This window comes from Eschrichtius robustus, chromosome 6 (assembly GCF_028021215.1).
Source record: "Eschrichtius robustus isolate mEscRob2 chromosome 6, mEscRob2.pri, whole genome shotgun sequence".
Taxonomy (NCBI): domain Eukaryota; kingdom Metazoa; phylum Chordata; class Mammalia; order Artiodactyla; family Eschrichtiidae; genus Eschrichtius; species Eschrichtius robustus.
Genome location: NC_090829.1, coordinates 98,864,246 through 98,876,619, shown reverse-complemented (window position 1 = coordinate 98,876,619; position 12,374 = coordinate 98,864,246). Strand labels below are relative to the sequence as shown.

The 12,374-nt window shown below is 43.6% G+C and overlaps 1 protein-coding gene across 1 annotated transcript in view; it reads left to right on the top strand.

The window, feature by feature from the left end:
* LOC137765789 (cell cycle control protein 50C-like) overlaps positions 1-12,374 on the top strand; it is a 30,581-nt gene that overhangs the window by 950 nt on the left and 17,257 nt on the right. Inside the window, exons 3-5 of the mRNA XM_068545586.1 lie at positions 629-827; positions 4,296-4,406; positions 11,490-11,591. Of these exons, the coding sequence (XP_068401687.1) occupies positions 636-827; positions 4,296-4,406; positions 11,490-11,591 (405 nt within the window). The 5' untranslated portion in view covers positions 629-635. The remainder of the gene's footprint in view (positions 1-628; positions 828-4,295; positions 4,407-11,489; positions 11,592-12,374) is intronic.

Genomic DNA, 12,374 nt, shown 5'->3' with positions numbered 1-12,374 from the left:
TACACTTTCTGCCAGAGCCTTTCTTATGGATGAAAAAATTGGAAACTACTGAGATTAGTCTCCTGTGTTCTGCAATCCCTGTTTGCTTCTCCCTTCCTCATTATCACAAAGAGCAAAGTTAGCTGTAATCTGAGAGCATTTTCCCAACTTAGTTTATATTCACGTTAAGGGACAGCCACATTTGGGAAAAGCTGACAGCACTCACTTCTATTATTTGTATTAATCTTGAAGGATTTGGGCAAGTTCTCAAGGATAAATCCATTTTCCCCCTTTCAGGAAGGGTTGCCTCGAATTAGCCACCACGTCCCAGAAATAGCCTGTTGTAACTGCTTCCCAGTGTTGCCAGATGTTGGTTTATACAGACCTGCTGGGGACTGTTCCTCCTAGGCATGGCAGTTAGCACAACAAGCTTTTTGAGCCTAAGTAAAATATACCCAACAATGGCTGATCGAAGGGAGCTGTGCTGCTGCTGCTGAATATCGGGTCTGGTTAAGAAATAATTCCAGGAACAGAAAGACTTCGCGAGTGCAAAGGAGGAGTCACGTAATTCTCAGTATTACCATTATGTGGTATTACGCTGAGCAGTAATGTTATAAATGTCTCAGAAGTATATCTGGGTCACCCGCAGAACCACCATGAAGAGGATATCCCAGGACTGCCAGTCCGGATTGCCAGACAACAGTGCCGTGAAGCAGCAGCAGTTGCCCGCCTACCAGCTACAGCTCTCAGCCAACAAAATCCTCTCCGGCTTTTTTGCCACAGGCGTGTTCTGCCTTGGAGTGGGCGTCATCCTTCTGTTGTCTGCAAAGACCATCAAGGAAGTAGAGGTGTGTCCCATCTGACTTTTTTGCTGCAATTTCTAAGAATTTTCAGCTTTGAGACTATAAAGAGTGGTCAGTTTGAGAACCCAGCCCCTCGACAGGGAAGTAGATGAGACTGGAACATCCCTTTTTCAGCTGGCAGGTGCAGATGGTGAAAGAGCCTCTATGTGGTGGCTTTATTCATCCCTTCTCCCTCTGGAGGACAATCACTCTCACACTGGTCAGTTCAGCCACATTTGTTTACAGGGGCCTGGCAAAGTCAGGAGCTTTTTATGCTGTCAGAGTACCGAGCAAGTGACTGGTGGAGGCGGGAGGAGAGGCAAGACCAAATGACTGCCAGGGACCCGTGAATCATATTGATAAAAAGAGCAAAGAGCCAAAGATATAGGTCTTCAATTTTGCCCCACTTTCAAGCATTGTGTCTTTCCCTTTGCAAATAAATTCCATCTGAGATCATCGCTTTAATCCAGGAAAGGCAAGAACACAAATCTTTCTGGCCTCTAAAGGATACTTAGCAAAATAAACCAAGTTCTACTCAGAGTGAGAAAAGCGGAAGTTGAGCAGTGAACCCCTCAGTTACAAGCCTTTTGCCGATTTGACAGCAAGCTGTTGGAGGATGAGAAGCCCAGTAGCTGGTCTGGGGAGGGGGAGCTCAGATCTGGTCTGAGGCCATGCCCGCATTTGGTCTAATAAATTAAGTAAATGTTTCATGCAAATCAGCTCTGAGCAGGTTATGCGACATCCCAGACCGTATGACCTCCACTCTGAAGGCAGCCATGGAAAGCTCATCTATTCCCTCTCCCCACATAGGCTAGTGGCAAAATTACCATGAAGGCCAAGTCTGTCAACCCTGATTTAACGTTCATGAGTGTCTGAAGGTGCTCAGAGTTCTTCTGGGTGTGTAGATGAGTAAGGTTTGTAAGAGTTGAACTCCATCCTCAATGAGCTAGTGATAGAGTAAGTAAGGTAGTGTGTGCGAAGAACGGAGAGCTCAGCCATGGCTGGCTTGTTTGCCATATCCACAACCCCTTCCTTGCACGTCGCCAGTGCATAATAGGCACACACTTACTGAAAGAATGGATTATGGCAAATAGCGAGGACTTCAAAGAAGAAAATTGCATTTCAGGTCCCACTCCTCCTACCAACACATACTGCTCTCTTGCCTTTCCATGGAAATTTTCTGTACCCCACCCCCCAGCTCCTGGCAGGTGCCCCTAAGTCCTCTTGAGTCCTCCAGTGTGGTAATGTAAACCACCAGGCGCCACCAAGTGACAAAGGCAAAATGGCAGGAGGGAAGTAAACTTGCCTTGTTGAAGGCGATAGCAAAGTAATTGGCTTACAAGGTTGATATTCATTTCCATAAAGTTCATCCTGTTTACTGTTCTATTTTCTCCTTCACCAACCCCTTTCTGGTTCTTCCCCTCCCCTTCCCATGTCCTTCCAGCTTCCTCCCTTCTGGGCACCCATCCCCACCCTCTATGAAGTGCAGCCTCCATTAAGAGACAGCAGTTGCTGAATGGTGTCACCTTAGCGCTGTGAGGAGAACCTCACTCCATGGTTGGCCAAGGCCACTCTGCAAACAACTTTCAACAGAATGATTTTATCATGATGTTAAGGGGATTTTCCAATTGACTTTTCTTTTAAGCCACTTCAGATAGGACTGTTTCTAACACTTTGCTTTTATACAGGAAAATCAGAAACCACCCATAGAGGGCGATCCTCTTTTGCACATGGAAGTGTTTTGTTGTAATGGGTGGTAAGATGAAGTGTGTATCCCAGGCCAGAGTGGTCAACACACACCTAGTAGAAGAGCTCTGAGCTGGCTTTCCTCTTCTCACTTAGGCCTGGGGCACAACGAGAAAGTGCCCTTTTTGCAGTTTACTTTAAGCAAGAATGATAATTCCTGCCTTTCCAAAACTCTGTGAGGACCAGACTATGATCTTTGCTGTCATTTTAGAGCTATAGGTTTGAGCAGCAAAAGTAGACGGTAGATCAAAGACATGTTTCCCTCGTAAAATGTTTAGAGCTAAAAAGCACCTTGGATATCATCTACTCAAAAATTACTTGATCATGAAAGACATTATTTTCTAATTCGGCGTTGATAGAACTCTCTCAAGAATCCATGGAGTAGTGTGTATACTACTAAAATGTCCTCACAAATCAATTAATTGCTAGCCAAAATGATGCTGATGAACAAAATGTGGGCCCTGGAAGTTAAGTATTTAACTCAGGATCAGAGACTGGCTGAACTAGCACCCGTTGCCTCAGTCACAGTTCAGTGTGCTGTTGATAGGTCTCAGTTAGATACAGCCCTGTTCTTTAATGCTTTTAAAAAATTAGAATGCAGTGTCACTAACAGAAAAGGCATCAGTATTTTTAAAAATAATAGTTCAAGTCTTGCTGCATACTTAAAGAATGATTTAAGTAAATATAAGCATCTAAGTACAATTAAGTAGCCTTTTGGCTAATCTTTAATTTAGTATTCACACTTTACCTCTTTGACTGCCAAACACCCAGTGGCTTTGCAAGCATTCAAAATTCCTTCTTTCTTTCTTGTTACTCTTCTCTCCCAAAGAATCTAAAATCCCATTGGCAATTTACCAAAGAGAAAGCCAGTCACTTGCTTCCCTGTTCCTTTCCCATTCCCAGACGTTTCTGATGACTCCTCAACACAGTGAGGAAAAAGCAGAAGCGACCAGCAGCACCTCACAGCCAGCCCTGGGAGCCTGGGATGAGCGTTTCCTGGAGCGGAAGGGAAACGCACAGCCTCGTGGCCTCTCTCTGAGCCCCCCTTCCTCACTCTCCTTCCAGTTCCATCTTCACATAACTGAGTCCTTGAGCCAGAGCTCACAGGATTTGCCCATTCGGGACACACTATCCTTTTTTAAAGAGTCCACTTATATACCATTTTGCACAGAATTTAACTTTTAAAAAACAATATCACAACATTTTAAAAACAATTGCTTCACATACATCGATAACTCTACATTTTGGAAACACTTCTTTTTTCTATGTTTGGTCATTTTTAATAACTTCCTCTAGATACCATGTAGAATAATTCACTAGTATAAATATTTTCCATACAATAAAATGGAAAAACAGTGAAGTGACTTTCCCATAACGCTGATTAGACTCAGGCTGCAGGCCCAGTTCTCATGAGTCACTGACTAATATTTTCCTAATGGTAACTTTTTATGATGGAGGCATAAGGCTTCATCACAGCAGGTTACATAAATATGTAGTAGAAACCCTGAACTCCAGGTAAGTGGCAAAATGCAGCTGGGTCCCAGAATGAAAGGCTGTAAGGAGACCCACTCGTCCCACACATCCGCAGAGCTGCCCTTGGTTCATGTCCCAGATAGCGTGCCCTTGACCTAGAAAGCTTGGAGACTTTGATGGACTCAGGACTTTAGTTTTAAGATATGTACTCACATCCCTTTTTAATTAATAATTATTATTTTCCCTGCCTGACAGATTAATTACACAGAAAAATGTGCAAATTGTGCAAAACTGCGGGAAAATGCTGCTAATTTTGACAAAGAATGCAACTGCTCTATTCCCTTTTTCCTTCCAGAGACAATGAAGGTAAGTGAGATTCAAGAGCCTTCAATTGGCTATATGCTGCTCTACTCCTATTTAACATTGGCAGTAAATTCATGATCTCCACCAAATGCTTTCCAAAACTGAAAATACAAGAAATAACGCAGGGTGGAAATGGGGGGGGCGGGGATCTTATAAAGTATTGAGTTCATGTGCGACTCTCCCCCCCCACCCCCTTTTTTTTCTTTGGAATTTCATTCTTCTCCTTGTGTCTAAATTTCTGGATTCTTTACCCACCCAACTTTGTAACAATTCTTAACATCAGTCAAACAGGTTCTATGCCAAATGTCAACACAGGAGGGGACCATAGAAATCACTGAATCTAACCACTCATTTTACAGTGAGAAGATTAATGGGTTGAGAGGTTAAGTGACTTGGCCAAGGTCACACAGTGAGTTAGTGTCAAAGGTCACACACCTGGGACTCTCCTTGCGTCCTCCCCTCCTAGTCATTCTACACATGCAGTTGCCTAATCCCTAAGGCGACTCTTGGCCTGGCTGTCAGGCACTGTGAGAAATGCCACAGAAATATTAAGAGACATCCCTGCTTTTGGGCTGATTAAAGTCTCATGTTAGTCCAGGTCCTCTGAGAAGCAGATGCCAAGACAGGATTAGACATGCCAGAGATTCACTGGGGGAACTGCCTGCGAGGGAAAATATGGAGGAAGCTGGAGGAGGCTGGGAGAGCTGTCAGACCTCAACACAGCTCTGACCCCTGGGAAGGAGAGGGAAGCAGAGTAGGAAGGAAGGAGGGACAGAGGGAGAGGAGGGTAGAGAGATGGGGAGGAGAGGAGGGAGGAGGGAAGACAGGTCTTAGACTGCAGAGTATTCTTAAGAAAGTTTCAGCAAGCCCAACAGAGAGTCCTTGCCTCAGTATCCCTATTGCTGAGCCGTTGTCTGGGAGCAGCAATGGGAAGCATGGCCTTGGTGCAAACATAGGATGACCTCAGAGCACAGCAGCCGCGTCCACCCCTCGATTACGCTCCCTGCAGTAGGAGATCAAGAGGCACCTTTTCAGGGCCACCACAGTCTTACTAGGTAGCAAAGACTTAATGAAATGAAAATGTATTTCGGGACTTCCCTGGTGGCACAGTGGTTAAGAATCCGCCTGCCAATGCAGGGGACACGGGTTCAAGCCCTGGTCCGGGAAGATCCCACATGCCGCGGAGCAACTAAGCCCGTGTGCCACAACTACTGAGCCTGTGCTGTAGAGCCCATGAGCCACAACTACTGAAGCCCGCGAGCCTAGAGCCCGTGCTCCGCAACAAGAGAAGCCACCGCAATGAGAAGCCCACGCACCGCAACAAAGAGTAGCCCCCGCTCGCTGCAACTAGAGAAAGCCCGCGCAGCAACAAAGTCACAATGCAGCCAAATAAATAAATTAATAAAAAAAGAAAATGTATTTCCTGAAACTTTTCAAAGGTCCTGTCCTGTCCTCTGGACTCTGCACCTCTCCTCCCGTAGCACCTCCTCCCTAACCTGACCCGTCTCCCCTTCTTCCCCTGCATAGATGACTCTGCATGGGATGTTTCATGTGCAGGCAGGCCTTCTCTTGAGTTTGTCACTGAACATCCCATCCTCAAGGCCCTGCTTCCTCCCCGTACCAGACTCATCGTCATCTCCTGAAAAACCCTCCTTACTTCCCTTTCTGGGAAAGATCCCATCACCAAGACTCAAAATTGTCCTCCTTGACTTTACCCCGCCCACTCCTTTCCCATCCAGACCTCTGATGTGTGACTACTGTTCTGCAATCCCTGTCTCTCCCAACCACTTTCTCACTCCATTTTCTTGGCGTCACCCCAGTTCAGTCCCTCCTGATCTAGTATCACAGCAACCTTAACTGCACATCTAGCCTTTGGCTTCTCCTACTTTTAGCCAGTTGTTATTTGCCAAATCAGTAGACCACACCCTGTCCCCCAAAATGTGCCCTCTTTCAGATTACTTTTCAATACCTGAGGCCCAGCCACCTTTTTTCATCTTCATCCTTGCAGGAGACCTTATACTCCTGCCAAACTGACCAACTTGCTTTTCCATGATGCAACTCTTTATGTTCCTGCTGTTCTTTTGCCTAGAAAGTCTCCCCTCTCACTCCCACCTGTAAGATCTCACTTGTTTTAAGCCACTAATATCCAAACACTTCCTTGAGCCTCCTTTCCACTCATGTCTCCAGCAAGAATTTGCCCACATTTGTATCCTGAGAAGGCTGTTTCAACTCTTCTTATGGACTTACAATCGCCCATATAATATCCTGTAGACTCATTTCCTCTATTCACAGGAACCTCCCTGAGGAAAGGGACCATGCTTTACATGCCACACCACACAACTACACATCCAGACGTATCTGCACTACATACTCAACCTTCCCACCTGTTACCACAGGTGAACCACCCATGCTCCCATCTGAAGGCTCACCTCTCCTCTTGTGTGATAGATGCCAGCCTTTCTTGCCTCTATAAGGGCTTAACTCAGCAGTTGTCACCTCTCTATATCATCAAATTTTCTCTCTACTGGATCATTCCCATCAGCACACAAACATATTATTTCACCTATCTTTTAAAAAACAAAAACAAAGCACTCTTCTATTCTCCCAAATTTCCCTGCCCGCTATCTGCCTATTTCTTTCCTCCCATTAGCAGGGAAACTCCTCAGAGGAGTCATCTCTCTTGGGTATTTCCAGTTCCTCTCTTCTCACTCACAAAGACCCACCCATGGCCCTAACACTCAGTGACATTGCGGGGTTACCAATGACTTCCTTGTGGATAAATCCAGTGCTCCGTCCTCAGTGCTTTGTCACCCACTAATCACAGGCAATCACTCCCTCGTCCTTGACATGCTTTCTTCTCTTGGCTTCCAGGAGACCTTACTCTCTTGGTTTTCCTCCTTGCTCTCTGGCTGCCCTTCTTTTTTTTTTTTTTTTTATTAATTTATTTATTTTTGGCTGCGTTGGGTCTTCGTTGCTGCTCACGGGCTTTCTCTAGCTGTGGCGAGTGGGGGCTTCTCTTGTTGTGGAGCACGGGCTCTAGGCGTGCGTGCTTCAGTAGTTGTGGCACGTGGGCTCAGTAGTTGTGGCTCGTGGGCTCTAGAGCACAGGCTCAGTAGTTGTGGTACATGGGCTTAGTTGCTCCGTGGCATGTGGGATCTTCCCGGACCAGGGCTCGAACCCATGTCCCCTGCACTGGCAGGCGGATTCTTAACCACTGCGCCACCAGGGAAGTCCCCTGACTGCCCTTCTTTGGTTCCTTTGCTGTTCCTCCTATTTTCCCCAAACTCTTTATGTGGAAATCTGCAGGGCTTTAGTCATGGCCTTCAGTCTTCATCTCCTCTCCGTATGCACTCACCTACTTGGAAACATCATCTACCTCCTAGGTTTAAATGCTATCGATTACCAATGCTCTGTTTTCTATCTCAGCTCAATGTTTCTAAAACTGAACTAATATCCACTTCTTCCCCTTACTTACTCTACGCCCATCCCCCAAAAAACTCTATTCCCCCCACAGACAATCTCAGTTGAAAAGAACTCTGTCCTTCTGGTGCTCAGGCTAAAAGCCCAGGGGTCATTCTTGACTCCTTTCGTTCTTTCACACCTTGCATCTAATCCATCCTATTGGTTCTACCTTCAAAATATATCCAGAGTCTGCTCACCTCTGCCCACCTCTGCTGCTACTACCCAGCTCCATGCCACCCTCACCTCTCACCTGGATTTCTACAGTAGCATCCTATCAGGTCTCCCTGTTGTATCCATGTCTCAATAGAGCAGCCAGAGTGAACGTTTTAAAGTATAAGTCATATCATGTTATTCCTTTGCTCAAAAATCCCTGCAATGGCTTCTCTCTCTACTCAGTGAAAAAGCCTAAGTCCTTACAAGGCCTATGTGATCTGGCTTCTTACTTCCTCCTAACCTCCTCTCTCCATTCTCTTCCCCACCCCCTCTCTGACCACACCGGCCTCCTCATTCCTCAAACAAGTCAGGCATTCTCTTCTTCTCTGTACCTGACATCCACTCGGCTAACTCCCCTGCTGCCTTCAGGTCCTGTTTGTCTCAGCCATCACCTAATCAGGCCTACACTAGCCATCCTATTTCATACTTCATCCTGTCTGCTCACCCCAGCCCTGCACTCCTGATTCTTATTACCTTACTGTAATTTCCATTTTTTCCATAGTACTTATCACCTTCCAACTTACTACATAAATTAACAGTTTATTATATGTATTGTTTATTGTCTGTCTCTCACTATTGTATCCCAAGCACCTATAACTATGCCTGACACCCTGTAGTTGCCCAATTAATGTTTATTGAATGAACATAAGAATCTTTGCTTCCTTCACAGGGGCATAGCACAGTATATTTTACGTGGTAGATGCTTAGAAAATGTTTGCTGAAATTTTAAATGAATGGAAAAAAAGATAAAGTGATAAATTATATTGCTTTATGCTCTAGGAAGCTTTGGTTTTATGTGTCCCTTTCCTATTTCCCCCTTGATCCCAGATGAACGCATGTTGGCATCAGTAATAATCTGAATACATCTGTATCTCTAATCATTTTTGTGAGTAAGTCTGATGTAAATTATGAGAAAATTACTGAGTTGTACTTGAGTTGTAAGTGATATCTATATAAAGTCCCGGGAGGGAAGATTTATATCTGTGCTCTTTTGTTAAAGGTCAAAATTCTAGTTCTCTACAATTGTGTACTTTCTTGCCTTCCACAACTCACCATGCTGCCCCCACAAAGTAAAAGTTAGTGTTGCTTTTTTTTTTTCTTTAAACATTGGATATTTATTTTCTCACAATTCTAGAAATCAGAAGTCTGAAATCAAGGTGTCAGCAGGATTGGTTCCTTCTTGGGGGGCACAGGGTGCTTAAAATTTTGAAGAAAAAAAATCCAAAAGATAAAACCTTAAAGGGCTTCAAGTTCCCATCTGTCTGTGTCCTTTGAAATCCTAAAGGCAAATAAGTGTTACCAGCTGCTAACCATTCCTTTGAGGCAAAGGCTTTCTCATAAAAATCTAACCAAACTACTCAGGGCAAGCACAGAGCCTTCTGCCCACAAGTTCACACACATTACACACGCTAGATGACAAATCCACGCACGGCTCTCTGCCTTAAACTAGGAATCCTGCACCAAGTACCACGGAAGAAAAGAAACACTATAAAGTGCATTGTGCCTCCAGGACTAATCAAAAAGATGATGATCTTGGAGGCCTTGTAAAATCTTGGACAAAGAATTATTGAAAAAAGTTTATTAAAACACTTCTGTCTCCAGCATGTGAGTGTTCTCTATTTATTTTGTCATGTTTAGATGAGTATATAACTTTGGGTTAGTAGAATGCTCTTTTTAGCTTCCAAGAAAATGTATGGTAAGTTCCATTCCATGGATTTCATATTTTCTGTAGTTATGGGTCATCAGTAGAGGTTCCCTCCTTTGGTGAGGAAATATAATCTGTCATTCCTGCTATGCCTGGCTTGTTCACCTTCACATCCAAGCTCTCTGTTTACGATGTTGTAGCCCGCCTCTTAGGGCCCAGCATCTCCCTTTCTCAGTGTTCCAGAGGCTTTTCTCTTACCAGGGACTAAGCTCTTCAGCCTTTGTTGTTTTCTGTAACTGGTCACACTTACCATGACCTTTATTTTCAGCCTAACCTGGGTACCAGCTCCCATCTTCCATACTCATCCTCTTAAAGGTCCTTAGGGCGAGGCCAAATTTGCATAGCATAAAAGAATCAGTTGACTCAGGGAACTGTAAAGGAATACTTCTGTATTTCTAGCACTGAACATAGCACCTGACATATGGGAGGCACTTAATAAAATTTAGGCCTTCATATTTTTAGATGCGTACCTTCATTATTTTGGAGGTAGGTAGAATATTAATTATAAATAGCTACCTTCAACATTTACATTTGCATCGTATGTGCTGTTAGTAAAATCTGTATCAAGCCCACTTGGAGAAGTTCTAGGGGGCTTCCCTGGTGGCGCAGTGGTTAAGAATCCACCTGCCAACGCAGGGGACACGGGTTTGAGCCATGGTCTGGGAAGATCCCACAAGCCGCGGAGCAGCTAAGCCCGTGCGCCACAACTACTGAGCCTGCGCTCTAGAGCCCACATGCCACAACTACTGAGCCCACATGCCACAACTACTGAAGCCCAGGCTCCTAGAGCCTATGCTCTGCAACAAGACAAGCCACCGCAATGAGAAGGCTGCGCACCGCAACGAAGAGCAGCGCCCGCTCGCCGCAACTAGAGAAAAGCCCGTGCGCAGTAATGAAGACCCAATGCAGCCAAAAATAAATAAATAAATAAAAATTTTAAAAAAAGGAGAAGTTCTAGGGCCTTGGTATTTCACCATGAATGTAGAAGCACAATGGTAGCCTGTGAATGGGCAGCCTCATTCGGCAAAATCCATGAAAAGGCCCATCTCTCATGGCCACAAGGCTGCTTATTGCTAAGGTGAAAACCACCTTTCTTCTAGATCAGTGAACTATTCCATCTTTTTGTCCGTAACAAATGGTTCACCATTTCTTAACCAAGTATAATATGCCACAGTACTGTGCTAGATCCTAGTGATAAGAAGACAACACCGGAGCTGGACACCAAGGAGCTGGGCTTATGTCTTTCACATGGGCAATCGTGAACATGCGCCTAAACATGCTCAGTGGCTCCAACTTTAAATTATGTTTCATGGATTTGCTTTGAGACCATGTGAATTTGATGCTTGCCACAACCCCTAGGCAAAGCATCTTTCCTAGTATTGCTGGGAAATATTTGTAAAATCAAATTTTATATATTGAGAATACAAAGCCTAGTTATAAAATTTTTTCAAGGCAAGAATGTGGTAGCCCTTACAAAAACATTAAAAATAAGTTATGTAGTCATTTTAATAATTTTATATAGACCAGGATTTTCCAATACTGATTTTTAAAAATAATTTCTTGGGTTTCTATCTGATATAAAGAAACTTTCAGTTCACATCAATATTTTTTGGTACTACTTCTTATATTTTAAAACTCTTGTCCATGTTTATTAATATTTCAGTTTATTTTTCTCTCTTCTTACATCTTGCTGTTCTCCTCTACAGGGTAATGTTTATATGTACTACAAATTGTATGGCTTCTATCAGAACCTCTATCGATATATTCTATCCAGAAGTAATAGCCAACTGGTGGGTACAGATGTAAAGGTAAGGCTTTATTTAACTTGGTATAATACTCTTTTTTTTTTTTTTAAGCCAGATGGATCTTTCAGTCCAAAAGACAGTATGGAAAATAAACTCAAAAGCTAAGTATTTACAAGACAGAAATGCTCATTTCATTCTTGCGTGACCTGAAGGGGCTGAGTATTCAGGATAACTGCTATTGAGAAGGAGCACTTGCCCTCTTCAGAGCAGGAATGTGAATCTTGTCCAATTAGATGTTTATCCTTTCATGCACCGACCATTTTTTTATTTGACAGCATTTTATATTAAAACCAGATACATATTGGACTGCCCAAGTCTTGGTAATAATGAATGTGTCAGAAGGGCAAATCTTCAAGTACCTTTCAACCACAATTCAGGATTTATGTTTCTCTTAATAAAGTTGATGGCATACTGGAGCTGCTTCAAACAGTACAGTTTTTTGCTTCTTTGAATGACTGACACATCAATTAGATTTCAATATTATTTTCTCATACTTAATTTCTGTAGTTATCTTTAAAGTTGCCCATTTTAGTTGATGGATGCACCAACCATTTTGATAGTAACCTTGAGTGATTGGTCTCAGCCTAGCTCACTCTGTATCCACCATTGTCCTTTTTTATAACTGGGGGCTTCAATCAGCCTAGTTTAAGGAAACTGGGCTCTACTTGATTGAATAAAAGCCTTTGGTTTAATGAATATTCTTTCAGACCTAAGATTACAAAATTTAACTCTTGGTAAATGATATTCAGCATGCTGGCAAGAAAAGCTAGAAGGAAACCTTTTCTA